Source organism: Emericellopsis atlantica, assembly GCF_019669845.1.
Source record: "Emericellopsis atlantica unplaced genomic scaffold F5Z01scaffold_10, whole genome shotgun sequence".
In the NCBI taxonomy this organism is placed as follows: Eukaryota; Fungi; Ascomycota; class Sordariomycetes; order Hypocreales; family Bionectriaceae; genus Emericellopsis; species Emericellopsis atlantica.
In genome coordinates, this window is record NW_025764712.1 from 352,204 (window position 1) to 377,858 (window position 25,655).

Consider the following 25,655-nt stretch of genomic DNA (forward strand, 5'->3'; position numbering starts at 1 on the left):
GGAATGACCCAAGGTCTCCAACTGGGATCTCGAACTTTTTTGGATTCCATGGTGGGGTCCGAAGCGAGGCCGCCCTTGAGGCGCCCCACCTACTGTATGCCTGGCATGAAAGACATGAACGACAAGGAGAACAGCAGTAAATCAATTTATACGCAGCTACTTGACGCACATGAGTGCTTCCTCTCCAAAGTGCTCTTCTACACTGCCTTCTTTCGAGAGCATCGCTCCAACCCATTCTCGCCCGCCTTCTACCGTCATGGCGCCGAGCTTGACTATGACGCAGCTTCGAACATGGGCCGCTGACCATAGTATCCCCTGCGCCCTCTCCATCCTGATCCTCTGTGCTCGCCATCGTTCCAACTCTGACAGTTGGCCGTCTTCTTTCGCTTGGTCCTCAATGGTACGAAAGTCACGAGCCCCTAGCCTTGGCAAAGCGGCAAACTCTGCCATGAAAAAGTCCGCCAAGCGCTGCACCTTGGGTCCGCGCAGGATAAGAGTGCCAAAGACGGCCATTTGATGCATGGCGTCTCTCAAGGGTCGCCCCAGTACGACGCTGTCCGGGCTCGACAGGAGAACAGTATCTCTCACGAGGAGCCTTGGTTTCGCGTCTGGACTGTGACCAGCCAGCCACACCTCATTGCAGCCTTTCCAGGAGACAAAGCTCCAGTTCTCTCCACGAGCTGTCCGTCCTTGCGTTACCCAGTCCAGGAAGCATAATGTCGACGTAGGCGTTACTGTGAATATCTGCTTCTGCGTGTAGACACTGTCCGCAAAGGGCTGGACGGGATCTGGCAGGAGACACAATGAAGCGTCATCTTGGACCCGAACATTGAGGTTCTGACTCGTCACAATGTCTGGCGACGCCGACTTGAAGATCTTCGTATGACCTTGGGTGACCACGCTCAGCAGGGCGCCAGCCCGCACATCGACGTCGAGGTTGATGTGGTCACCTCCCACGAGACCACCCCCGTAAGAGAGAAGGAAGACCAGCACGCTTTTCTGGTGCACAGATGGTGTCGGTGAGATCAGCTTCAGTGGGTACTGATATCTGATGCTCTCAAGCCCATTGCCGCCCGAAGGCAGGGGGCTGACGACAATGTGTCCCTCGCCAACTTTGGAGATGGAGGTGGGAAATGGTGAGCCCATGCTGGAGGATAACGGTCCAGTGATGGGTGTGCGAATCGGCTCTACTTCGCGACTGATCGCTCGCTTTCAAGTCAGCCCACAGCGGAATGCTGCCATACACCTGTCTCGAGACAATTGAGTCCCGAGACTCGATCACCAATTCTTGGACACGGCATTGGGTCTGTATGCGATGAACGAGTGCCAGTGTTCGTAGTGGAGCAGAAGTGAATGACAGCTTATCGCGATAGAGGCAGCGACCACGTGCAGTGATTGGCCAGAGTATCCGATGCTGGCCCGACGGGCAGCTGGGCCCTGGCCAGGGACACGCGCCGTCACGGTTACAGGGGACTGGAGGCGACCGCCAAAATAAACCCACTTGGGCAAGTGGCACCATCAACGTGCCTGCCCTGCAAAGTGTCCCGCTCAATCAAGTCTCGGGTGCCACCGTGAGAAGTTGAGCTCCTCACCAATCGCGCAAAGAACAGGAACTCCCTCTCCCGCTCTCGGGTCTAGCATCTGCAGATGCCGTCAGAGCGCCAGCCTCTGCGACAGATCATGGACAACAACGCAGCAACCTCCAGTGCCGATCCCGACGCTGCGGCGCGTCGTCGCTCGGGACGCGTCTCCAGGGTCCCCGACAAGTTCGCGCCAGAACCATCCAACACGCAGGCCTCGAAGCGCAAACGCGACGACGATGCCGAGGATGATGAGAATGACGTCCCCGAGCTCGACGAAGAGGACAGCGACGAATCAAGTGACAGGGACGGCGGTGCGTCGGACCAAGATCATGAGCCCGCCTCATCCCGCAGGGCGCGAAAGGCGCAGCTATCGCGCTCCAAGAAGCCGGCGGTCAAGAAACCCAAGACCAACGGCGCTCACGCCTCTGGCGCGAATCGCGCAATCACACTCCCTCGAATGCCGAAAAGGTCCGCGCGACTCGATACGGGCGACAAGAACACGGGGCTATACGGTATAGTCAAGCGCGTTTTTCACGCAGAAACTGGGTTTGCTGACCATGGGTAGCTGAAATATTTGGATCTGGCGATACGTGTGGAATGGTCGCTCAGCAATGGCTCGAGAGATACCGCCAGGACCGCAATGAAGCGCTACTGGGCCTCATCAACTGCATTCTCCAATGCGTCGGCTGCGAGCATGAAGTGACCATTGACGACGTCCAAGATCCGGACAACATTCCCAACAGACTGACAGACTTGCAAGATACTTACCTGGAGGTACGAGGTCGTCCATGTTGGAGTCTTGAGGAGCAACCTGCTAACGCTCTCCAGCAACAAGAAGTGGACTATCCGTTGATATCCAAGGCTAGGACGACCAGGACGTTTCGCGAATTGCTCGTGGGATTCTTCAAGGTTCTCGTGGATGTCCTGCACGAATCAGAGGTTCTCTACAAGGACCCGGAGCTCATGGACAACCTGCACGCCTGGCTCTCGAGTATGTCTTCATCCTCACTGCGAGCCTTCCGCCACACGGGCACCACTGTCGCCCTCGCAGTGACATCCGGCCTCGTCGCCGTGGCGCACACCCTCGACTACCGCATCACGACAATCGAGCAGCAGCTGCAGGCGTCCAAGCGGTCCACGGCCAAGGCCAAGTCATTCGAGATCGGACTCAACCTGAACGAGGCAACCGAATATCGCGGATTCTGTAGTGACACGATCCAGTCTTTCTTCGATACGGTCTTTGTGCACCGCTACCGCGACACCGACCCAATCATTCGCACAGAGTGCGTGGAGGCCTTGGGCAATTGGATCTGGGACCTGCCCACTACGTTCATGGAGCCGTCTTATCTTCGCTATCTTGGCTGGATGCTCTCGGACACCAACCTCACCACACGCCAAGAGGTGCTGAAACAACTCGGACGTGTGCTTAAGAGAGATGCTGCGCAGCTCGGTCACTTTGTCGACCGATTCCGTGAGCGTATCGTGGAAATGGCCACAAGCGACAAGGATGTCGCCCCAAGGGTTGCGTCCATCTCCGTCGTCGACGCTCTGCGGGAGGCTGCCTTGCTGGAGCCAGCCGAGATTGACCGCATCGGCGAACTCATCTTCGACAGCGAGCCCAGGGTCCGCAGGGCCGTCGTCGGGTTCTTCGTTGCTTGTATTGAGGAGGCACACGAGAGCAAAGTCGACGAGCTTGGAGGCAGCGAAGTGCTGGACGAGTATGATCACGTCGAGGAAGATGACTACGAATCCCCAAGGAGAGAATGGGTCAGCATTAAGTGCCTCGCCGAGACACTGGCTGCCTATGACGCCCAAATTGAAGATCGCCAAAAGGACGACCGTCCTATCCGTCTAGCTGTCGCAGTGGACCTGCTGGGCGCAGACCCTCCAGAAACCCGCGTCTCTCTCGCAGCCCAAGTCCTCTACGACAAGCTCGACGAGGTGCGAGACTGGCAGCTGTTGGCCGGCTATCTGATGCACGACCACACGACGAGCAAAAAGTCGGCCTCCAGGTCCAAAGCCGCGTCGCACGAAAGCGCTTTCAAGAAAGCTGTCGCCCCGGAATCCGCTGAAGAGGCCATCCTCCTCAAAGTGTTGGTAGCAGCTATCAAGACGGATCTGGAGCACACGGCCGAGCTCGATAAGGGCAAACGACGCGGGCAGCGTATGGAGGCGCCTGCGGCCCAGGAAAGGATTGCCGAAGCATTGCTCAATATCATCCCTCGGCTGCTGAACAAGTTCGGCGCCGACCCCGAACCTGCGAGCACGGTGCTGCACCTGGAACACTACCTGAACATCTCCATGTCGCGCCAGCTCAGGTCAGGCAGTACAAAGTATGCCAAGCTGCTCGACGAGATGTGCACGCAATTCACTCGACACAACGATCCTAGTGTTGTGTCCAGGACAGTGCATGCGCTGCTGCATGCGCGACAGCACGAGGACTCGGAGGAGCTTGTGGATGAGCGACTTGACAACCTCTGGGACACCTGCGTTGCGTCGTTACGCAGCATTAATGCCAAGTGCGAGCTGAGCAAGCGAGGCAACCTGGACGCAGACTCATTGCAGAGCCTGTCCACCGTCATCATGAAGATCAGCCGCCTCGCCGGTATCGCCAGCTGCGTCGACGTCCTCGATGCTCAGACCGACGCCGAAGACCCTGATACATCTGTGATCAACATTCTGCTCGAGACTATCAATCGCGGCAAGTACGATCCTCAGGATGATGAGGAGATTGACGATCTCGAGGACGAGGTCGTCTCGTATGCCTTGAAGGCTTGCGGATTCTACTTCATGTGGCGAGTCCAGCAGCTGGTCAAGCTCCTCGGCGACGGCAACTACCCGTCCATCTCAGACGTCAATCTTCTTTCTTCCCTGCGGCAGAAGTACCGCCGCCACACCATCGTCACCCTCTCTTCGAGGGCGGCAGTCGATGAGCTCCGGATCTTTGCCACAGGCTGTCTCTGTGAGCTCCACGTCTTCTTTTCTAGTCTTCGCGAGCACATCAGCAAACGTCGCTCGACTGCAGCCAACGATGCACAGCGCGATGTGCTTGACCAGCTTGAGCTTCTCGCACCCGAGATTGAGCCCACGCTTGTGCCCGAGATCTTCTCGATCTTTGAGGGAGCCGAAAAGGCATTCGCCAAGCGAAGCAAACGCGTCCACCTCAACGCACCAGCTGATGACGAAGAGCCCATCAATGACGAGGAAGAAGAGGAGGAAGACGACGACGAGGACGAAGCCGGCCTTAGCGAGCACGCACGACTGGCCCGCCAGTTGCAGGCCGAGAAAGCACTCTGTCGACTCACAGCATTCCTGGTCGTGTGCATCAACCTCAAGCTCCTTGATAGCTCGGGGGCGTACAAAGGCCGGCTCAGGAAACGTCTGCTGCGCAACCGCAACAAGCTCGGCAAGAACTTTAGTGATGTCGTTGCCCATCTCGACAAGAAGAACGCCCTCCCTCGCGCGGCCCAGGCCGCCAAGAAGTCCACAACGACGGCCCAGGAGAGTGAGCAGCAGCCCGCCAGAGAACCCGAGCCCATCGATGATGACGACGAGGACGAAGAACAGGCAGCCGATAACGACGACCCCTTCGCCTCGGGCGACGAGCGGGACAGGGAGGCTGCTGGGCTGGACTTTGACCCCATCGACGATGAGCCTGACGAGGCCGCGCCGCCTCAGAGGAATAACGATGTAGATGATGATATTCTCGGCGATTGATGATGACAAAACTATACCTTTTGCTCTTGGATCTGCGTTGGTTGCTTGCTCGATGTGGCGGCAGGCGAGGAAAGAAAGAAAGAAGCCTGTCAGTTCGATTTGGGTTGGCAGTCTGGTGTACATAGCAGGATGCAGTTGGTGTCTTTGGAACGACTGGCGTTGCAGGAAAGTCTCGGTGCTGTCACGCGTACTCAGCTATCAATGTTATTACGTACTATTGTGCTCGCATAGTCTGCCAATGTGGTACTTGAAAGGAGAGGTGACCAGCCAGCCCGATGCATTCTGGACGTCGCTACTGCATCGCAAGATCGAACTAGCAAAGAGACATCTCTGACAGTGTTCTGACGGATTGAATACACCTTATTTATACAGACTCCCTCGTACCATATCCTTATCCTATACAATTATACATAAACATCGACTTATACATACAAAAATCGCTCGATCATCACGCTGTACCTCCAGGACCAAGCCCAGCTCAGACCGGGAGCGTCAGTCGTGTACCGTACAAACCAAACATGCGCTCCCAACGGAACCCATCGCCTGCGTTGCACTTGTCGGGGTCATCGTCGCGAAGCTTGACACCATACTGCTTGACACAGCAGTTGCATGGCTTGTTGTCAAGTTGGACAGGGCTGCCGCCTTGGTTATCAGCATCTGAGCTGTCAGGGGGAGGCGCGTCAGCCAGCGTCCGCGGCCGCGCTCGTTGAGCAGCGAGGGCGGGCTCCTTGGTCTGGGGGAGGTTCCCCCACAGCACGGCCATGGCTTCCTGCAGGGCTTTCAAGTCATCCGCCTCGCGATACAGGTTGGAGGCATCAAGGTTAATGAGGCATTGTGCGGCCTTGTTGTCAACGAACACCCAGACCCGCTCGCGAGAGCCTCCAGCGGCAGTCATGCTCGCGTCTTCCAGTAAGAGCAAGAATCGCCATTCCCACTCATAGGGCGCGTCATGGGCCCCAAAGTCCATGTCTGTGTCGGAGTCTCCCTCGTCCGACTCCTCATTGTCCGAAAGCATGTCAAACTGGGCCAATTTCTTCGGCCGAGCAAACTTGCGCATGTCGTGTGGGTAGTAGTCTACGACGCGGACATCGAGGCGGTGATTTCGGCAGACGAATGGCAGAGTAAGATCTACCATTTCGTCGTCAACATCCGTCCGGATGATGTGCCTTTTGAGGATACTGGCGACTGTGCTTGGTGGCTCCGACGAGTGCTCGCATTTCACTGTTCTCCCGTTAGCAAGCGTTTAGTGGCAATCAGCGACGGCCAGCCTACGTAATGTGTTCAAATCCAACGTTGGAAGCGAAGGCTCCTCCTTCTTGACCTCCAGCGTTCTGCCCGCGGCCTGATGAATGGGTTGGACTCTGCGCTCGTCGCCGCCGTTTGCGGGAGCCTGTGCTGCGACCTCAGCTTCTTGCTTCTTCATCCGTCTTTTGCGACGTCGGGCTTTTGCGTTTTCTGCAGTGGCACCATTTCCAGTAGCTGGCGAGGCCTTGCGTTTCTGGCCAGCCTGCGCTGCCTGCGCGATCAAGTCGTCAGACTCCTTTCTCTGTTTCTCGTAGTCGCGGTTACGCCTCAGGGCGTCTCTCAGCCGTTGGTCGGTAGTTGGATTCAGCTCTTTTCGACGAAGCTCGTCGAGGTCAATTTGCGAGATGCCGATTTTGGACCCTCGAGCGCGATCTTCGCGGAGAAACCCCTCTAGATTCGCCTGATTGTTGCCATACTTAATCTGCACATTCTTCATGGATACCCAGGCGTTTTTATCAATATTTTCCTCGCGAATCGCAGATGCATGTGGCTCGAAACAGGTGACTTGGAGGCTGCGCTGCCCTGGCATAGCGTCTGACGCGGTCGTAATGTTGTCCGTGTTGATGAATTTGGAGCAGTACCCATAGGGGTCCCCGTCAGGGTTCCCCTGGGTGTCGGCGAGACCGTTGCTCGATCGTTCCGGGAATCGGTAGAATGCAGGGTTCTCCGTGTAGTCGGTCACCCACAGCGTGACCTTGTCCCCCCAATCGTATGGTTTGCGCGCTACCTTGACGATGAGATCGTAGAATCTACCCGGCTCGACGTTCTGCAGCACACGAAACTTGTCCAGGGAAGTCGCCGACTGTGCGACCATTGTCTGGAATTCCTCGACAGTGGGGATGCGATGTTGATTGACGTTCTGTAAAAGCCACGCTGCGTGTGCACATTCGGGGGGCGATGGTGACCATTGGTCCTCCGTGACCACCGGTCGTAAAGCTGCAAATGGGTTTTGAGGGTCCCCTCGAATCTTAGCTGAATCGAACACACAAATCTTGGTGTTGTAGTTGGACAGAACCGAAATGGGGCCGCCACGGTGCGATTGTGTCTTTGGGCTTCAGCTTGGCCATGGACATGGGCACTCGTCCTTGCTCACCTTTACACTCCGGAGTATGACCACATCACCGCACTTGAACTCTGGGTGGTCATCCTTATTAGGGCGGAAGAGGCAGAAATCAAGAGAGTCGACTTCGTTCAATCCGTCAACGGTGGTGTCGATGAGTTTACAAGTGGACTTTGAATCTGCAAATATCAGCCACGCGTCTTCGACAAGATGAGGAAAACATCTCGCCTTTGCCTCCTGTGGCAATTGGTGCCATGGCATCGACAACAACCCCCATGACATTGGCCATCTTGCCAAAACTGCCGTCGAGTATGGGCCGGATTGCTTTGAAGCCATCAGGCAGTCGACTCGGATCAGTGGACGCCAGCTTCGTGGCTGACGGCTGACGGGCGGAGGCCATCTCTCGGATCGACAAATTCACTGCAGACCTTGGAGCAAGACTCACACGGTAACAGTGAAGAATGGTTTATTGCGCCTTGGGCGTTGAGCGTGAAGCACTAAAGACGCGTTACCGGAGCGCGTCTGTGTCCGCCACGAAGAGCGCGTGTTATCACGTGACTAAATCTCCAGCAAGGCTGGATAGTACCTTGGGTTAGGAACTCAAGCTTCTTGGCCCTTCTCTCAACCCCGCCTGCGATGGCATGTAGGAAAGTGCCAAAGTCGTAGCTTCATAAGTTCTCAAGTCATATTTGAATGCATGGTGCGTTTGCGAAGGAGTTATCCTATCCCAAGCCTGATTCTTTTCCCCAGGCTGATGGGGCCTAAATTCGAAGGACGGCAATGCACTGCAGAACGACGCAGCCAGACGGCAGCGCACACTACCTACATCCCACGTGCACCGTGTAGCACAGATGCCAAACACAGACATGGCATCTGAATCAGCCTGAGTGCCGAGATGTTTGCAATAGTAGTCGAAGAGCGCCAGTGGTAACCTTCTCGGTTAAGGCGTCCAAAGTTTCTATCGCACATTCCCGTCATCGAGAAAGGCTTAGCGTGAGTAGCTTCTACTGACAAAATAAGCCGGCAGTGTAGTTTTGTTAGATCTTGGTGTAGTGCGCCATTATTTATAGTCTACTTACTCCACCCACAAGTGGGCAACGTGCCCAGTGTAATTACAGCTTCACGCAGCATTGCGCATTTCCCGTGCAAATGTCTGTACCTTCGGAGTGTTCAAACTTTGGCTCGACATCCGCCTCGTACTACTAGATAGATGTGTCAGAAGCGGCTTGTACGATTGCTAACTAGTACTAACGTACGCCTCGTCGCGGTGGAGGCGTGTGCGTACTCGACCATCCCACAGAGGGGTCTGCCGGTGCTACATTCACAAGCTGATGTGAATTGGAGGAGCAGCAAACGTCAGTCGTTAATTAGCCCGCGTCCAGCTTCCAGTCCAGTCATTCTGGCCGCACTTGATAGGGACCCCACCCAATGCTGCTTCCCCTCCACTCAAACTTTGTTACCTTTCTTCTGTCTTCTGCATCAACACGCTCCAACCATTTGCAAACCACAAGCCCGGTTGCGAGTCACTCACCCCTTCGTATTGTGGGAACTCTTACATATCCCCATTAAGCCCCTTTCGCGGCCCTCGACTTCTCTTTGTTCACAGCCGTCCTGGCCCGTACCCGTTGACCGCCCTCCATCCTACCGTACTTGATCAAACAGCCGCCACCATGGCCGAACGATACATTCCCGAGCATCGCCGGACGCAGTTCAAGGCGAAGAGCGCCTTCAAGCCGGAGGAGCTTCGTCGCCGTCGCGAGGAACAGCAGGTCGAGATTCGCAAGGCAAAGCGCGAGGAGAACTTGGCCAAGCGTCGTGGCATTGGAACAGGCGCTGACCGTCCCGGTGCGTCGCTCGGTGCTGCCCCCGACAGCGACGATGATACCGCGCCCACTGAGTCACAGGTAAGGCAGAATCAATATCCTGCCCGTCGGTTCCGCGCTCTGTTGTTTGGAGCTCTTGCAGTTTATTTTGTTATCTTCCACTAGGAGGGGGTCGAGGGGCCGGTGGAGGGGGCAACAGACGCCCTAGTCTTATTGCGCACCCCACAGTACCCTGTGCACTGACCCTGAGTCCCTGACCCTGGCTGCCCATCACCCTTGTTGCCAACTCGAGACATTGACTGACCCTGATTGATAGTTGAACGAGGATCTCCCACAGATGGTTGCCGGTGTCTTCTCGGATCAGATTGACCAACAAATTTCGGCCACCACCAAGTTCAGGAAGCTGCTCAGCAAGGAACGCAACCCTCCCATCGAAGAGGTCATCAAGACTGGCGTCGTGAGCCGTTTCGTCGAGTTCCTCAACTCGCCTCACACCTTGGTCCAATTCGAGGCTGCGTGGGCCTTAACCAACATTGCCTCCGGTTCTGCCGCGCAAACCCAGGTCGTCATCGAGGCCAACGCTGTGCCCATCTTCGTGGAGCTGCTTGCCAGCCCTGAACCCGACGTTCGCGAGCAAGCTGTATGGGCCCTCGGTAACATTGCTGGCGATAGCCCGCATTGCCGCGACTATGTTCTCAGCTGTGGCGCTCTGAAGCCGCTGCTCAACCTGCTTGGCGACAGCCGCAAGCTGTCCATGCTCCGTAACGCAACATGGACACTCAGCAACTTCTGCCGTGGCAAGACTCCCCAGCCCGACTGGGCCACGGTACGTGCATTGATAGTATCTCGTTCGCTCTTCGCTAAAATAATGACAGATCGCCCCCGCACTCCCCATCCTCGCCAAGCTTGTCTACTCCCTCGATGATGAGGTGCTCATTGATGCCTGCTGGGCCGTGTCATACCTCTCGGACGGCTCCAACGACAAGATCCAAGCTGTCATCGAGGCTGGCATTCCTCGCCGCCTGACAGAGCTGCTGATGCACGCCTCCACGTCTGTGCAGACTCCTGCGCTCCGATCTGTCGGCAACATTGTGACTGGCGACGATCTCCAAACACAGATCATCATCAACTGCGGTGCCCTGCCTTGCCTGCTCTCCTTGCTGAGCTCGACGAAGGACGGTATCCGCAAGGAGGCCTGCTGGACCATTTCGAACATCACTGCTGGTAATGCCGGCCAGATCCAGTCTGTCATTGACGCCAACCTGATCCCTCCTCTGATCCACCTGCTCCAGCACGGTGACCTCAAGACCCGCAAGGAGGCTTGCTGGGCTATCAGCAATGCCACTTCGGGTGGTCTCCAGAAGCCTGAGCAGATCCGCTACCTTGTTTCCCAGGGCTGCATCAAGCCACTGTGCGACCTTCTTGGATGCCCCGACAACAAGATCATCCAGGTTGCCCTCGATGGGCTGGAGAACATTCTGAAGATTGGTGACCTCGACAAGCAAGCGGCCGAGGGCTCTGGCGAGGCCGTCAACCGCTACGCCTTGTTCATCGAGGACTGTGGTGGTATGGAGAAGATTCACGAGTGCCAGAACAACGCCAATGGCGAGATCTACCTCAAGGCATACAAGATCATCGAGCAATACTTCTCGGACGAGGACGAAAATGTTGACGAGGGCATGGCTCAGCCTGAGGGCGCCAACGGCGCTTTCGGTTTCGGCGGACAGCAGCAGCAACAACAGCAGCAGTCCGGCGGCTTCAACTTTGCCAACGGTGGCGATTCCATGGACATGTAGAGCACCGGGCTTTTCTCCAGCGTTAACGCGCCACGTCCGGGACCGGCCATGTCCACGGACTCTGAGCGATCATCTGGGCCTGACGAGGGCACTGATGCCCCTGGTGGCGCTCGTCCAATTCGCACGCATCAATCCCCCAACCCCTATTCCCGACCATGATGCTGAGGTGCTTTTGCGAGGTTGATCAGCACAGCACAGCACTGAATATACAGCAGGCCCTATGGTAGCTTGAAAGCTCCAGCCTGTACAAATGATGACGATCACGAGGTGGATGACCAGAGCATGATGAGATGTACTGGAAACTGTGAAGCTCAAAATAAGCGACTTGATATCAAGGCTGGTGCTAGTGTACCTTGCTTAGCGAATGAGCCATAACTGCGGATAATCGAACAGCCAAGTGGCTGGAGGTAGTTGAGCCGTAGCAACAAAACAATCCCTGAATACGTTACCCCGTCTGATTGTGCCTGTGAAGTTTGTGATGTTTATGCAGATGTGCCATGACTATAATATTCACCAAAAATCTTCCGTGGCCCGACTCGCTCAAGTTGCTGGCTTGCACTGTGCGTGCTACGCCTACAGCCTAGTATAGCACAGTGCGTAAACGGTCAAGGTTTCTGACTCCGACTACAACGACTAGACAGATTTACAAGACCCTCATCGCATCTTCCTTCTCAGCACCGCGCGAGGCAGACCCTGCCACACGGATCCTACGCTATTCCACATGACTAGAATTGTCTGAAAGCGCGTCCACTACAGACATTCTTTGAGATCTAGTCTATGTCGTCGCAGGAGAAACTGGCGTCTCGGACCCAACGCTCGATCTGCACACCTCACCATCGCCACCATGGTGAAAAAGAGCGGCAAGTCAAAGGCTGAGCCTCCTGCTCCCGCATCAGCAGCAGCACCCGCCAAGGATGGCAAGAAAGGGAAGAAGGCCCCCGCTCAGGAGGAACAGCTGCCGCCACCGGGTCCCCCCAAACCAACCGTCAAGCAGATCATTGGCGGTTCGTCATGGACCGGCAAACTTCCTGTCAATCTCTTCTCCGAGTACTGCCAGAAGCAAAAATGGGACAAGCCCGTGTTCGACACGAGGAAGACCCCCGAGGGGTTCTCCGTGATGATCACACTCAGCGCCAAGGATCCCAAAACGCAGGAGACCACGAGGTTAGAGCCCTTCAAGATCCCGGCGAGCCACAAGCATCTCATTATGCGGGACACGGCGCTGGAGGCGAAGCATGCTGCGGCGACATATGCCCTGTTTCGGGTTTGCAGCATGCAAAACAAGCACACTGTGCTGCCGCCAGATTACAAGTCTCTATGGAAAGACTTTCAGGCGCTGAAGGCGGCGGACGTGAAGGAGGGCAAGGCATGGCAGTATGATGCCGATCCGTTCAAGACGCATCGTGAGCGAGAAGAAGCAAAGCAGGCTGCGGAGAAGAGAAGAAAGGAGATGGAGCAGGCGAAACAAAAGGCCAAGGACATGCCTGGTGCCTCTGGTCTAGCGCTTCTCCAGAAGGACGGGGGTCGCGCGAACATGATGAAGGGTTGGACGACAGCGCCAAAGGTCGAAATGGGACGCTTGACCAGGATACAGTTGGAGTCTATCCTACGGAAAGGCATTTCGTGGAATCCTCACGGGGTGGTGATGACCAAAGACCAGAGAAATTCCGTGGTGACTGAACTGGTAAAACTGGGATTCCGACAGAGCCACGCCAGTGAGGCGGTGGAGTATTGCAAGGATCGAGAAGAGACCTTGGAGTGGCTGCTCATTCACGTTCCCGAAGACGACCTTCCGCGATGGGCGCTCCCCGAAAGCTACGCAGTCGGTGTCTCCATAGGCACCACGGATCTGAAGCGGGAGGGCATCATCAAGAGACTTGCGCAGACGGGGTACTCTTTGGAGCTCTGCACAAGAATGGTAGACGAAAGGGGAGGCGACGAGGGCGCCGCAGCGCACGCTCTACAGGAACTCCTCCTGAACAGTGGCGCCGACGAAAAGCCCACATCAGAAGGTGACGATGACGCAGACTTCCTGGACATGGGATCTCCGGAAGAGCAGTGGTCTGAAGAAGTCGCCAGCTTAGAGGCCATGTACGGCGAGGACTTTCGGCGGGAGAACGACAAGCTCATTCAGATCCGACTTCCGGACGTCAAGAATGCTGGACAAGGCAAGGTCGATGCCTTTCTGCAGGTTCGCATGGCACCGCTGTACCCAAAGGAGCTCATCCTTGCCATCGTCGCCAATCTGCCCAGCTACATCAAGTTGAGTATCATCAAGAAGGCGTTGGCCTACATGAATGACCAACTCCGCGATGAGCCCATGAAGATCTTCCTGGTGGTGGACTGGCTGCAACAGAAAATCAACGGCATCATCGAGAATCCCGGCAAACTGGTCGACATCTCGGCTGTGTCCTCGGCCGCCTCCGAGGCACAACCTGCCGCGTCCTTGTCTCGAGGCAAGAGGGCGCAGAAAGCGCCGAGGCCGATACAATGGGTGCCGGATCAGCAGAGCAAGGAGCGATGGCGTCAACGGCAGCAGTTGCCGGCGGTTCGTGCCATGCTAGACAAGAGGCGGAAGCTGCCTGCTTGGCAGGTCCAGGAAGATATTGTGCAGACAGTGGACGAGAACCATGTCACAATCATCAGTGGAGAGACCGGGTCCGGAAAGTCGACGCAGTCGATGCAATTCCTCCTAGACGACCTCTATGCCCGTGGACTCGGCCAGTGTGCGAACATGATCGTCACGCAGCCGCGACGTATCTCTGCTCTGGGTCTTGCCGATCGAGTTGCTGAAGAGCGATGCGGTAAAGTCGGAGACGAGGTTGGCTATACTATTCGAGGAGAGTCGAAGCGATCAAAGGACACAAAGATCACATTCGTCACTACCGGTGTTTTGCTGCGTCGTCTGCAGACTTCCGGTGGGAATGTGCAAGATGTCGTTGCGGCCTTGCAAGATGTCTCCCACGTGGTCATTGACGAGGTCCACGAGCGCAGCCTGGATACCGATTTCCTGCTCAACCTCCTGCGTGAGGTGATGCGGTCGAGGAAGGACATGATCAAGTTGATCCTCATGTCTGCCACTCTCGATGCCGCCACGTTCAAGAACTACTTCAGCTCTGAAGGTCTGAGAGTTGGCACCGTGGAGATTTCTGGACGCACGTTCCCCGTCGAGGATTTCTATCTAGACGACATTGTTCGCTATACCGGCTTCACGGGCAGTTATGGTGAGAATGCCCCCTCTCTTACAGACGAGGGCATGGGCAAAGTCATCCAGCAGCTGGGCTCGAGGGTCAACTACAATCTGATTGTCGAGTCCGTCAAGTCCATTGACGCCGAGCTCGACTACGAAGGCAAGGACGGCGGTATTCTCATCTTCTTACCCGGTGTCGGGGAGATCACGTCCGCGTGTCGCGCCCTCCAAGGCATCAACTCCCTGCACGTCCTTCCTTTGCATGCATCTCTTGAGACTCGGGAACAGAAACGCGTCTTTGCCAGCCCACCGCCAAACAAGCGCAAAGTTGTCGTGGCCACCAACGTTGCAGAGACGTCCATCACGATCGATGACATTGTCGCGGTCATCGACAGTGGAAAGGTCAAGGAGACGTCTTTCGACCCGCAGAACAACATGCGCAAGTTGGAGGAGACCTGGGCCTCGAGAGCAGCCTGCAAGCAACGCCGTGGACGTGCTGGTCGTGTCCAGGAGGGCAAGTGCTACAAGCTGTACACGCGGAATCTTGAGGCACAGATGGCGGAAAGGCCGGAGCCCGAGATCAGGAGAGTGCCCCTAGAACAACTGTGTCTCTCTGTGCGCGCCATGGGCATGAGAGACGTGGCCATGTTCCTGGGCCGATCGCCTACACCGCCAGACGCGACTGCCATTGAGGGTGCTCTGACGCTACTGAGACGCATGGGCGCATTGGATGGGGACGAGTTGACAGCCATGGGACAGCAGCTTGCCATGTTGCCAGCAGATCTACGCTGTGGAAAACTCATGGTCTTTGGCGCCATCTTCGGCTGTCTTGATGACTGCGTCACCATCGCCGCCATCCTCAGCACTAGGAGTCCTTTCCTGTCCCCCCAAGAGCGGAGGGAACAAGCAAAGGAGGCGAGGATGCAGTTCTACGATGGACATGGTGATCTTCTCACCGATCTCGAGGCCTTCCGAGAGTGGGACGCCATGTATCAAGAAGGCCTGCGCCAACGCGAAGTTCGGTCTTGGTGCGATCAAAACTTCCTCGCGTACAATACGTTGTCCGACATAGCCAGCACGCGGTCGCAGTACTTCTCGGCTCTTGTCGAAATCGGCATCATCTCGCACAACCGACAGGCTCCCACGGGTGACCGCAATCCGCACCTGCTGCGGGCCCTCCTTGCCGCCGCTTTCACGCCGCAGGTGGCCAGGATTCAGTATCCGGACAAGAAGTTTGCCTCGTCTGTGTCGGGCGCTGTCGAGCTCGACCCGGAAGCGAAGATGATCAAGTACTTCAACCAAGAGAACGGGCGGGTGTTTGTGCACCCCGGCAGCACACTGTTTGGCAGCCAGTCGTTTAGTGGCCATGCCAACTACATGTCATACTTTAGCATCATCTCCACCAGCAAGGTCTTCATTCGAGATCTCACGCGTAAGTCCAGTCACTTCTTTACCGCACAGTGGACCCGCCGGTTGACATGATTATAGCTTTCAATGCGTACACGCTGCTCCTCTTCTGTGGCTCGATCGAGCTGGATACACTCGGACGTGGGTTGTTGGTTGACGGCTGGCTACGCCTTCGCGGATGGGCGCGAATCGGCGTGCTCGTCGCGAGATTGAGGGGCCTGGTGGATGACCTCATTGCAGAAAAGGTCAGGAATCCCGGTGTTGAGGTTGGTGACCGCGAGGTCATCAAGCTGGTCACCAAATTGATACAGTTAGATGGATTGGATTCATGATGATGTTTGGGCACACATAGAGGTAGAGAAAAGTACCAAGTCGTTGGGTGGACTTGGATACCCTGCACACCCAGACTCACGGCTGCATGCAAAGCTGCGACTGTCTGAAATGTAAAGGAATTACTATGCAATGAATTATCAGGGCCACATGAGATCAATATTTCTTTTCCCACTTGTAGATGCTAGCATGAAAATGGTTGGCGTGGACCATGTTCCGGTCGACAGTGATTATAGCACCTATACGTACACCATTGCACCACGACCTGAGTCTTACAACAACAGCAAACATCACCTCACCACGGCAGAATGCCACCCTCAAATCGAGAGCCCGAAGAAGCCATCACAGAAGAAGAGATTCGCGCCACAGAGCCACCCAAGAATGCCTGTTGGTGATCCCCATATAGGCGCAGACCACAGTCCTAACGCATCATCGTAGTCACGGAGCTCATGTCCCCCAAACCACGCCTGCCAACGCCAGGAACACACGCACGCGCCCAGCTCCATCCCTCAAAGGACCGCGCGGGTCTAGGTGCCTACCTCCATGATCCCGCCTCTTCCGCGCGCGTCATCACATACAGCGATGACTTTGTCGCCATCCATGACATGTTCCCCAAAGCCACGGTGCACACCCTCCTGCTCCCACGAGACCCCGACGTCAACCTCGTGCACCCGTTCGATGCACTGGATGACGACGCCTTTCGAGAGAAAATCGTAAAGGAAGCCGCCAAGCTGAAGGATCTGGTCGCGCGGGAACTACAGAGGTTACTAGGCAAGCATAGCAGGGCTGACGCTGAGAGGGAGGCTATCCTCAACGGCGACAAGGAACCGACGTCAGCCGAGCTGCCAGCGGGGAGGGACTGGTCGAAGGAGGTCAAGGTGGGCGTCCACGCCGTGCCGAGCATGTCCCATCTTCACGTCCACGTGCTGTCGAGAGACATGCACTCCCCACGGATGAAGCACAGGAAGCACTACAATTCCTTCACGACGCCCTTCCTCGTGCCCCTGGAGGACTTTCCGCTGGCAGAGGATGACCCGAGGCGGCGGACGGGGGAGGAGGCGTATCTCAAATGGGACCTCAAGTGCTGGCGCTGTGGGAGGAATTTCAGAAACAAGTTCAAGGAACTAAAAGAGCACCTCGAGATTGAGTTTGACGAATGGAAGAAGGAATAATAACTGTGCGCCTCACTCAAAATTGAGAACCGAAACGGGAGACAAGTCATTCCATGCCGAGTCCAAGGCCACGTTTATTCCGCTGTGACGATCGCAATTCTTCATCGATACACCGAACAACAAGAGCTCGGGGTTGATGCAGTGTCCTGTACAGTTCCCATTAAAAACCCATCGCCTTCCACCCGCAGAGAAGAACAAACTCGCAAACGCCAGACGAACCCATAAATGATACCACTCTCCCAAGCCCGAGATACCCTCATTGACGATAGTGAGATGAAAAAAAAAGTAATAAGCAATGTACATGCAGTATCAGCCGTCACCGCAGATAGCTCATACTCGCTGCATCATGTAAAGAGCAGGCGGGCCGGTGGTTGGTTTACTAACGCCATCAGCCAAATATGCTCGCGATCTTGCCCCAGGGGGAGGGTCGAACCTCCAGCTTGTCGTCATCGTCTTCTTCAGCGCTGTCGCCGTTCGCTTGTACATTATCATCGACATCGCCCTCTTCTTCGCCGTTGGCGTCCGCAGCCTCCTCATCCTCATGCTTGTCGGACAAAGGGGCTTCTGCAAGATATGTTACCACTCGTGCCACATACTGCTTTAGCGGTAAATACTCACCATCGTCGTCCTCTTGGGCAGAGTCCTCAGCAACAGGAGCAGCCTTTTTCGCTATCTTACCCGACCCAGCAGGGCGTCCCCTCTTCTTTCCACTGGACGGTGTGGTAGTAGTCGCAGCAGCAGCCGCCTTCTCGGTGGCACCCGTTCCTGCAGGGCGACCTCTTTTCTTCGGCGTCGTTGCTTGGTTTGCTGGTTTCGCCACCTTCTTCGCCGTGGTCGACGCTTTGCCGGTGCCCTTGGGGCGGCCTCTGGGTTTGCCTGTCCCGTTGGCTGCGGGCTTCGCCTCAGACTCGGCCGCTGGCTTCGGTGCGTAGTTCACGGTGGGACGGCCATGAGCGCGCTTCGCCACGCCGCCAGCAGGCCCCGGGTTGGGGCCGGTGGGAGGGGCTGGCTTGGGCGCATTGGTGGTACCCTTGGGTCTTCCGCGACCGCGCTTCGCGGGCTCGGTGGTAGGCGCCATTGAAGGAGCTGGAGAAGTATGTGGAGGTGATATGTGGATGGAAAGGCTTCTGCGGCCGACGCGGACGGGTTGGAGAAATTGTGAATGTATTATGTGGTGTTGCGGATGGACTTTGCGGTTGTGAGAACGAGACGCGCTCTGGATATTGGCAGGCGCGTTGGTAATGATTAGTCCCAATCTGGATGGAAAGTGAGCACAAAGTTATGCACGTATTTGTGCATATGGAGCTAACCTCATTGTGCGTGATCACAAGCATGCCCAACAGCAAGCCCAGAGCATTCAACTGTTCATGTTAATTTGTTTGCTGACTTGTTCCTCTTCCAGCCTCACTCTGACCCGCTCGAGACATCGCCCTCGTCGCCGGGATCACCGCCCTCTGCGATCTTCTTCTCTCTTGCCTGCGCCCTACGTCTCAGCTTCTTCGCCCTGTTTGCGCGCTTCTTCTTCTCCTTGAGATGTTCCTCCTTCTCCTCTCGCAGCTTCGCCTTACTCTTCTTCTGCTCCTCCTCCTGCCGGACCTTGGTCCTCATCTGTATCCTTCGTTTCTTTCCCGGCCGCCGCCTCTTCTTCTCACTCTCGTCTTCTTCCGGGACAATGGTGGTTCCCTTCCTGGTGATGGTGATATGTGTGACCTTCCACGGTAGCTCTGAGGACCAGTTGCGCCACGATGAGCGGGCAAGCACTTGGTCTCCCGACATGGCTGCTACACCATATCGTTCTTTTTGTTGCACCGACGGACGTGCGAGGGTGAGGTATGTTGGTCTGAGACCTTCAAAGCCGCCCTCACCTTCAGGCTCACTGTCATCGTGAATGTTGACTTTAGTAGGGCCAGCATTGGAACCGCCAAAGAGGCAAAAGTCGTACTCCTCTTCTGCGGGTTTCTCTTCCACGGCATGGGCCATAACCTCATGCTCGCTGTCAGAATCCTCTGTCCGGGTTGCCGGTACCAAGCGAGCTGGTGGCTGCTTTGCAGGTGAGGGTTGTAGGGGTGGCGGCTGCGTGAAATCGAACCCTAACGATTGCGCCAGTTTCGCCTCCAGCTGCGCTGTCATTTGAGCATCCTCCTCTCCATCGCTAGAGCCTCCATGGTCGAGCAGATCTTCGCGCCGGATCCTGTCTGGTCAATTCCCGTCGCTGTCAGCTCAGCAAAGCAACTTACCTTTTCGCCTGTGGTTCCTCAAACATGGTCACACTGGCGGAGATAATGTGCTCTCCTGAGGCAAATCCCGATGCGGCCCAGTGTTTTATACCGGCAATTGAACCAGTTCAAAAGATCTTGGGCGTCTGGAGTCGTGTATATTGTTGAATCGTCGATAAGAGAGCGTATGGATGAGTTGGAGAGTGAGGCAAGTTGCGATCAGGCCGCGGAAAAGTTGAAGTGGGGCCCTCCCGATAAAGTGTCCTTATCAGCATTCTCTCCCAGACGCCAACATTGGCATTTTGACTTTTGACATCAGCCACATTCCAACATTGATCGATCTGGTGAGATTGAATTAATATATACACATCCATCAGAATGGCCCTATATCACATCTCCCAGAATTATTCGGCAAATACCACGTATATGTACCATTGAGCACCACCGCCCACCTCCAGTCCTTGTTCCCATCCCAACCAATGAGCACGTACTATTACAGTGGTAACTATCCGTATCCCAAACAACATTGCACGATAGCGCTGTTCAAATCATTTTAGCAAATGGGTATCGCCCCTGACCTCCCTCCTTCGTCCCGCCAACCACCCTCTTTTTTGCTTCTCGTATTCACGTATCTCATGTCAAAAGCCTGACTGTCAGTTGTTCCCCCACGAATAGTTGCCCGTGCCATCGAAGGAACCCCTATGGCTATATGCATCGAGATGACTGCCCTGCCCATGCTCAGACTTGGGCTGTCCCTCGTCTGACCTAGGCTTGTATTGATCATAGGACGACCCGTACGACCGGGCATCACTACCTCCGTATGGCACCGCATTGGCGTCAGAGGGATGCCTCCACCCTTGCTGCCCGGAATACGCGTCTCTCTGCGCAGCTGCTCCGCCAACCGGACCGTCCGTGCCATATGTCGTAGCCATCACGTCTCCCGATCCACTGGTCGCGGAAGCAAAAGACCCGTAACGGTAATCTGGCGAGGTCCCCGTGCCCGCTACCGAGCCTCCACTCGCGGTTGATGGGCCACTGCCGAGTCGGGATGCTTTAGACGGTCGACCGTCGTCGACGAAGCGGTGCATGCTGCCCTGGGTATCTGGACCTAGCGAGGACATGGGCAAATGCCGCGGTGCCGAGCTGGAGGGCCCGTACGTGTATGGCGAACGCACAGACGAACCTGGCTCTTCGGATATGAGCGATAGAGGAACGGAAGCCGGTAGAGTTGTAGGTATCGGCAGATCTTGCCCCTCGCCACCAAAGTTGCTACTCCCCGTCAATGACACTTTCGAGTATATTTCGGCTCCTATCGCTGGCGCCGAGTATGAGTTTGTACCAGTGCTGGTGATACCGGGCAAGGAGTTGTTGGTAGGCGACGTCCAGCTAGGGTAGGTGCTGAAACCCTCGTTAGCAGTGAAAGCAGGAAACGAGTGGCCAGTGACTTACTGTGATCGAACAGTGCCGATCTGCGCTGACTGTGGCTTCGGCGTCGTGAATGTAAAGGCCGTTCGGGGCACCTGCATATCCATCCCTTCACGAGGCTTGGACTCTTGCGGCTTCATGGTCATACTCCCGGCCACGACACCCATGCCTGTCTCGACCAAGGCTTGACCGCGCGAGCCCGCGCTTGAGCCAAGTAACGGAATCTCCTTCCTCGCTTGGAAGTTTCGGGGACTTCGCCCCCTGACTACGATAGGGGCCGTCGTAGACTCTGTCAGGACCACCTTTGTGTTGTTTGCAAGGGTTGCGTGTACTTTGAGATGGAGTGTGAAATGCTGCTGTAGTTCCTTTCGGCGTCCATTGTTTGCAGTGGCTCTGCAAACAGGTTAGCTAACCGAACCCAAGCTCCGATATAAGGTATGACTGACATTCGAAATTGGAGGCGCCGCCAGCCGATCGGGTATACCGCCAACTCGCCATCCGCCTCGGTCCCGTCCTCCTGGAACGGTATGAGCGGCAGTGCCGGAGGTTCTTGATCCGGTCCTTGTGCGATCTCTGGAGAGTTAGGCGGCGGAGTCTTCCATGGGATCACGATGAGCCGCACGGAGTGGTTGTCCACAGATTCGATGGCGGAGATGGTGACCTCCATACTGCTAACCAGAACACTCTCCCCCGACTCGGTGATCACGTTCAGGGGTCCCCTTGGTGTCACAAGGCTCCCGCTGATCTGGAATAGGTTTCGTCGGTAGCAGGTCAGTTCGGGCTGCATCGTGGGACCGTCGGCTGCGTTGGAAGGCATTTCCGACAAGAAGAACATGCCATGAAGCTGGGCTGATAGGTCGAGCTGCTGCAAATGTCCTCGCTGGTCGGTGATGGTCAACTTGTCCTGCCCGCGCCGGAATGACAGCAGCTTGTTGTCCTGGTTCACAGAAGTTCTCGAGCCGTCGTCATGTGCAGCATCTGTGCTCTGTCCAGCGTCGGACTGTGAGAATGGTCGTTTCAGCGTGCCTTGATAGGACGCTTGGGGATGCACCATCGAAGGCTGGCTGCCGTATGGGTCGTTGTCCTCGGGGTATCGGTTGTAGGAGTAGCCCTGGTTTTCCACGTTGGTTTGGTCACTCCTTGACCTTACTCCTCCATGTGGCGATGCTGGATGCGGATGGGCGAGGCCAGACTCCATGCGAGGTGACATGTGGATAGGCCCTCCATAATTTGGCCAAATACTGGAAGACGAGGGGTCTCCTCTGAGGTCTGGCATCGTGGCCGGAAATGTCGCTGTGGCCGTCATGAGGGCATTGCTTTCCCGAGCCCTTGGACGTAAGCAACGTGGTTCCTCAAGCCCGCTTCGACAGGAACCCCTACGCCGATCCTGTGACTCAGATACGCGCAGAGAGAGGCGAAGGTCTTCTAACGATTCCTCTGGGCTTGTCGGTTCAAGCAAGTCGTTGTTTTGTGTCGGCTCACGTCGCACTGATACTGAAGGCGATGTAGAATAGAGATGGTAACGCGCTTGTTGTCAACACCAGGCTGGGATAGAGTCGTGACGAGTGGGTTGCAGGCGTACGCCTATACTTGTATGCCCGGATGGAGCCCAGGAACGGCAGATGGAGGGGGGAGTGTCTGATCTCCCGGGGTGTAGGTGCTAATTAGAAGCCGCCCGCTATACACTGCAGATGGTGTCGGCCTTGACGTTAGGATCACCAGGGACTGGACGCCGCCCTGCCATGCCCACTGAATTTGACAGCTGGAGTCCTGGACAAGGCGCCAATGTCCTGGAGGTTAAAGCCGGGGGACTGGCCCTTGGCAGCCTCCTGGACGGCTGATTGGACGTGGAGGCATAATATGCAACCGTTCCTGGAAGGAGCAAAGGAAAGAGGAGCATGGGACTGGTCGGCCAGGCGTGATCTCGGAAGATCGATTCAATTTTCTTTGCAAGTTGATTAACATGTGGGCTTCTTCTGTCCCAAAGCCCCAAACCGGCAAGCTAAGACGTATCAAGGTTGAGTTTCGCATTGCCCCCTTTCGCGCTGGGTGGCTGGCGTGCCTGCTTCGCCATGCTTTGCCCTACTTGTGCTTTCAGATCAAAGATCCAGGCGGATGCTCTCCTGCCTCAACGCCGACGTGACTGTCTGCCGAGCCGTAGAGGGGTTGAGGTCCCCTGATGGACCACGGCCAGACTCCAGACAGGCACAGAAAGAGAGAGACGTGCGGGAAGCAGCCTATCATCACTCTCGATCATGTACCGGTGACGGCGGTGGAGACCGGGGTGCCGAGGAGGTCGATGTCGGGCGCACTGTGGATCGACGCCAGAAAGTCCACCGATTGTGTCTAGAGACTTCCAACTGGGCTCTTTGTGGTGTTGGTGCGGACCAGGAGGGGGGACGGGAACAGTCGAGCAGGGGCTTGCGTGGGGCTGTCGACCCTGTCCCTGTCAGACAGTGCGTCCGAGCCCCTCCCTCACCTGCAGTCTAACCACAAGGGGCGGCGCTTGGCTTGAAGCCTTGAATGTGTTGACGAAGAAGAGAGAAGCAGATATCCTCCGAGGCTTGCTTGTGGCCTTTGTGAGTCTTCCAGCACCGCTTCCAGAAAGGGCGTCACGTTGTTTGCACATTCCAGCCGTGGCGCGGGTCTAGAAACTTCTTCTTTGGACCTTTCCCCCGTGCTGTGCGACAGAGCAAGCCTTTCAAGTCATGCACACAAGTCTCTTGAAACATGGACGCCCATTGACGATTTTACTTCTCAGTAAAGTTTCGGAACCATGCGCATCCCAAGTGCCAAGGCAGGCCATTCCGTCGTGTTGAAGCACGGCAATCCATGCCTGTTGAACAAAAGGGCCCCGAGTGCCGGTTATGATCCAGGAGATAGTCCGTCCGCATGTCTCAAATCCGTCCAACTAGGCCATCAAGTCGTTCAGTACGGTAGGTATAGACTCTGGTAATGAAAGGACCCTTTTTAGCGGCGATGGCTGGGCAGCCTGTGGTGGTGACTGGTGACTCGCAGCCGGAAATAAAGGGTGGGGGTTGCCGGCACAGGCTCTCCTCAAGGCCAGGAGTCGTGATTTGTCGAGGGCGCGAAGCTGCCAAGCGGCTAGATCAGGCTGCGGCATCAATCGAGTATAGGGTGCGCAGTTAGCACAAGCACCATCAGGCCATAATGTTAACGCCGAGGGCCTGATCGTTGCAAACCTGGCGAGGAGGGCATCTCAACGATTCACGGGAATTGATTGCGGAGGAGCCGACAGAAGACAGATTGGACTGCCTGATGGGGTATTAGCTAGCCTCGGCCGGAAGGGGGGGCTTAGTAGCTAACTCGAGCGCCTGGCGCCATAATAGTGCGTGCGTTATTGTGTCGGCCGCATGCGGGCCTAATTAGCCTGGCAAGCGCGTTCGCAAGCAACGTGCCTTTGAGTTTGTGATGCGCGTGTCGCTTCGTTGACGAGTCGCGCAATGTCTCGCTCGCCGTATGTAATGAGGTGGACCGAGAGAACAGCCGAAAGGCGGAGCTGGAGACATTCTGGTGGAGGACCGCGTTGCGGTAGGCAATAGTGAAGCATCAGCAGATGTTAGAGTGCAATCTCTCCGCGCATCAGTGTTATTGAACGGTGACGATGCGGATGGAGGAGAATGGCCCATCAGGTAAGGTACGTATCCGTAATGAAAGACCACTGGGGGACCACAGTGCATCAGCGCTACACGACTGGGCACTGGGCGCAGACACGCACTGTACATCTCTGGAGCAGTGGCCCAGGCTGCTCCTGCCAAAGACTGGAGTAAGACATTGTGTGAAATCCATCAGAGGACCATCATCACCTTCGTATCTACATAATATCAGTAGTATGTCACCAGCAGCAAAACTCCTCAACCTTGTCTAGGCGCACGAGAAAGTCCAGCTGACCAGACAGAACGCAGAGGTCAAAGCAAGGTAGCTACTGCATGCCATCGCTCAACACTCGACTGCCTGCTTGCCCATACATCCGTACATACGTAGAATCCCATTCCCTACTCCAACAACTGCCGTCATATCATCCGACCGCATCGTCACATCTTATCACAGCGATACTAATAGTAGTCGGCAGTAAGCAAGTAGTTGCGCAACGTTCTCCGTCTCCAAAGCGAAACATACGATTTTAACACAACACTCCCATCCCCGGGGCATCAACAGTCCGTCTGGACAAGGCAATGGCTCGTCGTCCCTGACTTTCCGAAATGAGGCCCGGGCCATCTTCAAGCTTAGCCAGGCATTTTTAGAAGCGGCAGCCGGGTTGACGTGCATGCGTGTTGGAAATCACGCATCACTGTCTGAGACTGCAAGTCTGCAAGCGTGTATTCACCCAAGGTTTGGAGGCCTGTTTCTCGAGGAAGCTTGCGCACGGCACCGCTCTCTGGTGGTCACGCGCGCACGACGAAGCACATTCGTTCATCACAACCAGCCTCGTTGATGTTGCAACGCCCCAGATTGTCTGCCGGCATTGCGTACCATGTTGGTCCCATTGCGCGCGCCGAGCGATGGCGCCGGTGGTCAACCGTGACGGTGGGGGGGGGGGGGGGGGGGGGGGGGGGGGGGGGGGGGGGGGGGGGGGGGGGGGGGGGGGGGGGGGGGGGGGGGGGGGGGGC

At 56.2% G+C, this 25,655-nt stretch overlaps 9 protein-coding genes across 9 annotated transcripts; 4 read left to right on the forward strand and 5 right to left on the reverse strand.

Annotated features, from left to right (window-relative positions):
- Positions 1-20: 20 nt before the first annotated feature.
- F5Z01DRAFT_652714 (UreD urease accessory protein) lies at positions 21-1,322 on the reverse strand. The gene has a single exon (XM_046263299.1). It carries the CDS (start codon positions 1,144-1,146, stop codon positions 157-159), a length of 990 nt encoding a protein of 329 aa, XP_046119231.1. The 5' UTR covers positions 1,147-1,322; the 3' UTR covers positions 21-156.
- A 146-nt stretch (positions 1,323-1,468) lies between these two features.
- On the forward strand, positions 1,469-5,605 carry F5Z01DRAFT_46849 (putative nuclear protein SA-1). Its single transcript, XM_046259983.1, has 3 exons — positions 1,469-2,095; positions 2,149-2,357; positions 2,412-5,605. Exons 1-3 carry the CDS (start codon positions 1,648-1,650, stop codon positions 5,298-5,300), a joined length of 3,546 nt encoding a protein of 1,181 aa, XP_046119232.1. The 5' UTR covers positions 1,469-1,647; the 3' UTR covers positions 5,301-5,605.
- Positions 5,606-5,778: 173 nt separating this feature from the next.
- Positions 5,779-8,065, reverse strand: F5Z01DRAFT_673260 (uncharacterized protein; the record flags this gene model as incomplete). The annotated part of the gene is made up of 4 exons (XM_046264918.1): positions 5,779-6,521; positions 6,573-7,650; positions 7,699-7,844; positions 7,873-8,065. The coding sequence occupies 4 exons, from the start codon at positions 8,063-8,065 to the stop codon at positions 5,779-5,781; spliced, it is 2,160 nt and encodes a 719-aa protein (XP_046119233.1).
- A 984-nt stretch (positions 8,066-9,049) lies between these two features.
- On the forward strand, positions 9,050-11,747 carry F5Z01DRAFT_652722 (armadillo-type protein). Its single transcript, XM_046263300.1, has 3 exons — positions 9,050-9,569; positions 9,805-10,314; positions 10,364-11,747. Exons 1-3 carry the CDS (start codon positions 9,336-9,338, stop codon positions 11,282-11,284), a joined length of 1,665 nt encoding a protein of 554 aa, XP_046119234.1. The 5' UTR covers positions 9,050-9,335; the 3' UTR covers positions 11,285-11,747.
- A 70-nt stretch (positions 11,748-11,817) lies between these two features.
- Positions 11,818-16,357, forward strand: F5Z01DRAFT_652725 (DEAD/DEAH box helicase). The gene is made up of 2 exons (XM_046263301.1): positions 11,818-15,906; positions 15,963-16,357. The coding sequence occupies exons 1-2, from the start codon at positions 12,129-12,131 to the stop codon at positions 16,211-16,213; spliced, it is 4,029 nt and encodes a 1,342-aa protein (XP_046119235.1). The 5' UTR covers positions 11,818-12,128; the 3' UTR covers positions 16,214-16,357.
- Positions 16,358-16,390: 33 nt separating this feature from the next.
- F5Z01DRAFT_47094 (HIT-like domain-containing protein) lies at positions 16,391-17,577 on the forward strand. The gene is made up of 2 exons (XM_046259993.1): positions 16,391-16,598; positions 16,650-17,577. Exons 1-2 carry the CDS (start codon positions 16,520-16,522, stop codon positions 17,381-17,383), a joined length of 813 nt encoding a protein of 270 aa, XP_046119236.1. The 5' UTR covers positions 16,391-16,519; the 3' UTR covers positions 17,384-17,577.
- Positions 17,578-17,771: 194 nt separating this feature from the next.
- F5Z01DRAFT_673264 (uncharacterized protein) lies at positions 17,772-18,461 on the reverse strand (the record flags this gene model as incomplete). Its single annotated transcript, XM_046264919.1, has 2 exons — positions 17,772-17,947; positions 18,002-18,461. The coding sequence occupies 2 exons, from the start codon at positions 18,459-18,461 to the stop codon at positions 17,772-17,774; spliced, it is 636 nt and encodes a 211-aa protein (XP_046119237.1).
- A 326-nt stretch (positions 18,462-18,787) lies between these two features.
- F5Z01DRAFT_673265 (uncharacterized protein) lies at positions 18,788-19,646 on the reverse strand (the record flags this gene model as incomplete). Its single annotated transcript, XM_046264920.1, has 2 exons — positions 18,788-19,574; positions 19,621-19,646. 2 exons carry the CDS (start codon positions 19,644-19,646, stop codon positions 18,788-18,790), a joined length of 813 nt encoding a protein of 270 aa, XP_046119238.1.
- Positions 19,647-20,252: 606 nt separating this feature from the next.
- F5Z01DRAFT_673266 (NDT80/PhoG like DNA-binding family protein) lies at positions 20,253-22,300 on the reverse strand (the record flags this gene model as incomplete). The annotated part of the gene is made up of 3 exons (XM_046264921.1): positions 20,253-20,997; positions 21,049-21,417; positions 21,471-22,300. 3 exons carry the CDS (start codon positions 22,298-22,300, stop codon positions 20,253-20,255), a joined length of 1,944 nt encoding a protein of 647 aa, XP_046119239.1.
- Positions 22,301-25,655: the final 3,355 nt, after the last annotated feature.

Bases quoted from the DNA above. Each gene is read 5' to 3' on its own strand.
- F5Z01DRAFT_652725 (XM_046263301.1), top strand. From the start codon at position 12,129: ATGGTGAAAAAGAGCGGCAAGTCAAAGGCTGAGCCTCCTGCTCCCGCA. The intron at 15,907-15,962 runs GTAAGTCCAGTC...ACATGATTATAG, and splicing joins CTTCATTCGAGATCTCACGC to CTTTCAATGCGTACACGCTG.
- F5Z01DRAFT_652722 (XM_046263300.1), top strand. From the start codon at position 9,336: ATGGCCGAACGATACATTCCCGAGCATCGCCGGACGCAGTTCAAGGCG. The intron at 9,570-9,804 runs GTAAGGCAGAAT...CCTGATTGATAG, and splicing joins CCGCGCCCACTGAGTCACAG to TTGAACGAGGATCTCCCACA. The intron at 10,315-10,363 runs GTACGTGCATTG...AAATAATGACAG, and splicing joins CCCAGCCCGACTGGGCCACG to ATCGCCCCCGCACTCCCCAT.
- F5Z01DRAFT_46849 (XM_046259983.1), top strand. From the start codon at position 1,648: ATGCCGTCAGAGCGCCAGCCTCTGCGACAGATCATGGACAACAACGCA. The intron at 2,096-2,148 runs GTATAGTCAAGC...GACCATGGGTAG, and splicing joins CAAGAACACGGGGCTATACG to CTGAAATATTTGGATCTGGC. The intron at 2,358-2,411 runs GTACGAGGTCGT...AACGCTCTCCAG, and splicing joins TGCAAGATACTTACCTGGAG to CAACAAGAAGTGGACTATCC.
- F5Z01DRAFT_652714 (XM_046263299.1), bottom strand. From the start codon at position 1,146: ATGGGCTCACCATTTCCCACCTCCATCTCCAAAGTTGGCGAGGGACAC.
- F5Z01DRAFT_47094 (XM_046259993.1), top strand. From the start codon at position 16,520: ATGCCACCCTCAAATCGAGAGCCCGAAGAAGCCATCACAGAAGAAGAG. The intron at 16,599-16,649 runs GTTGGTGATCCC...GCATCATCGTAG, and splicing joins AGAGCCACCCAAGAATGCCT to TCACGGAGCTCATGTCCCCC.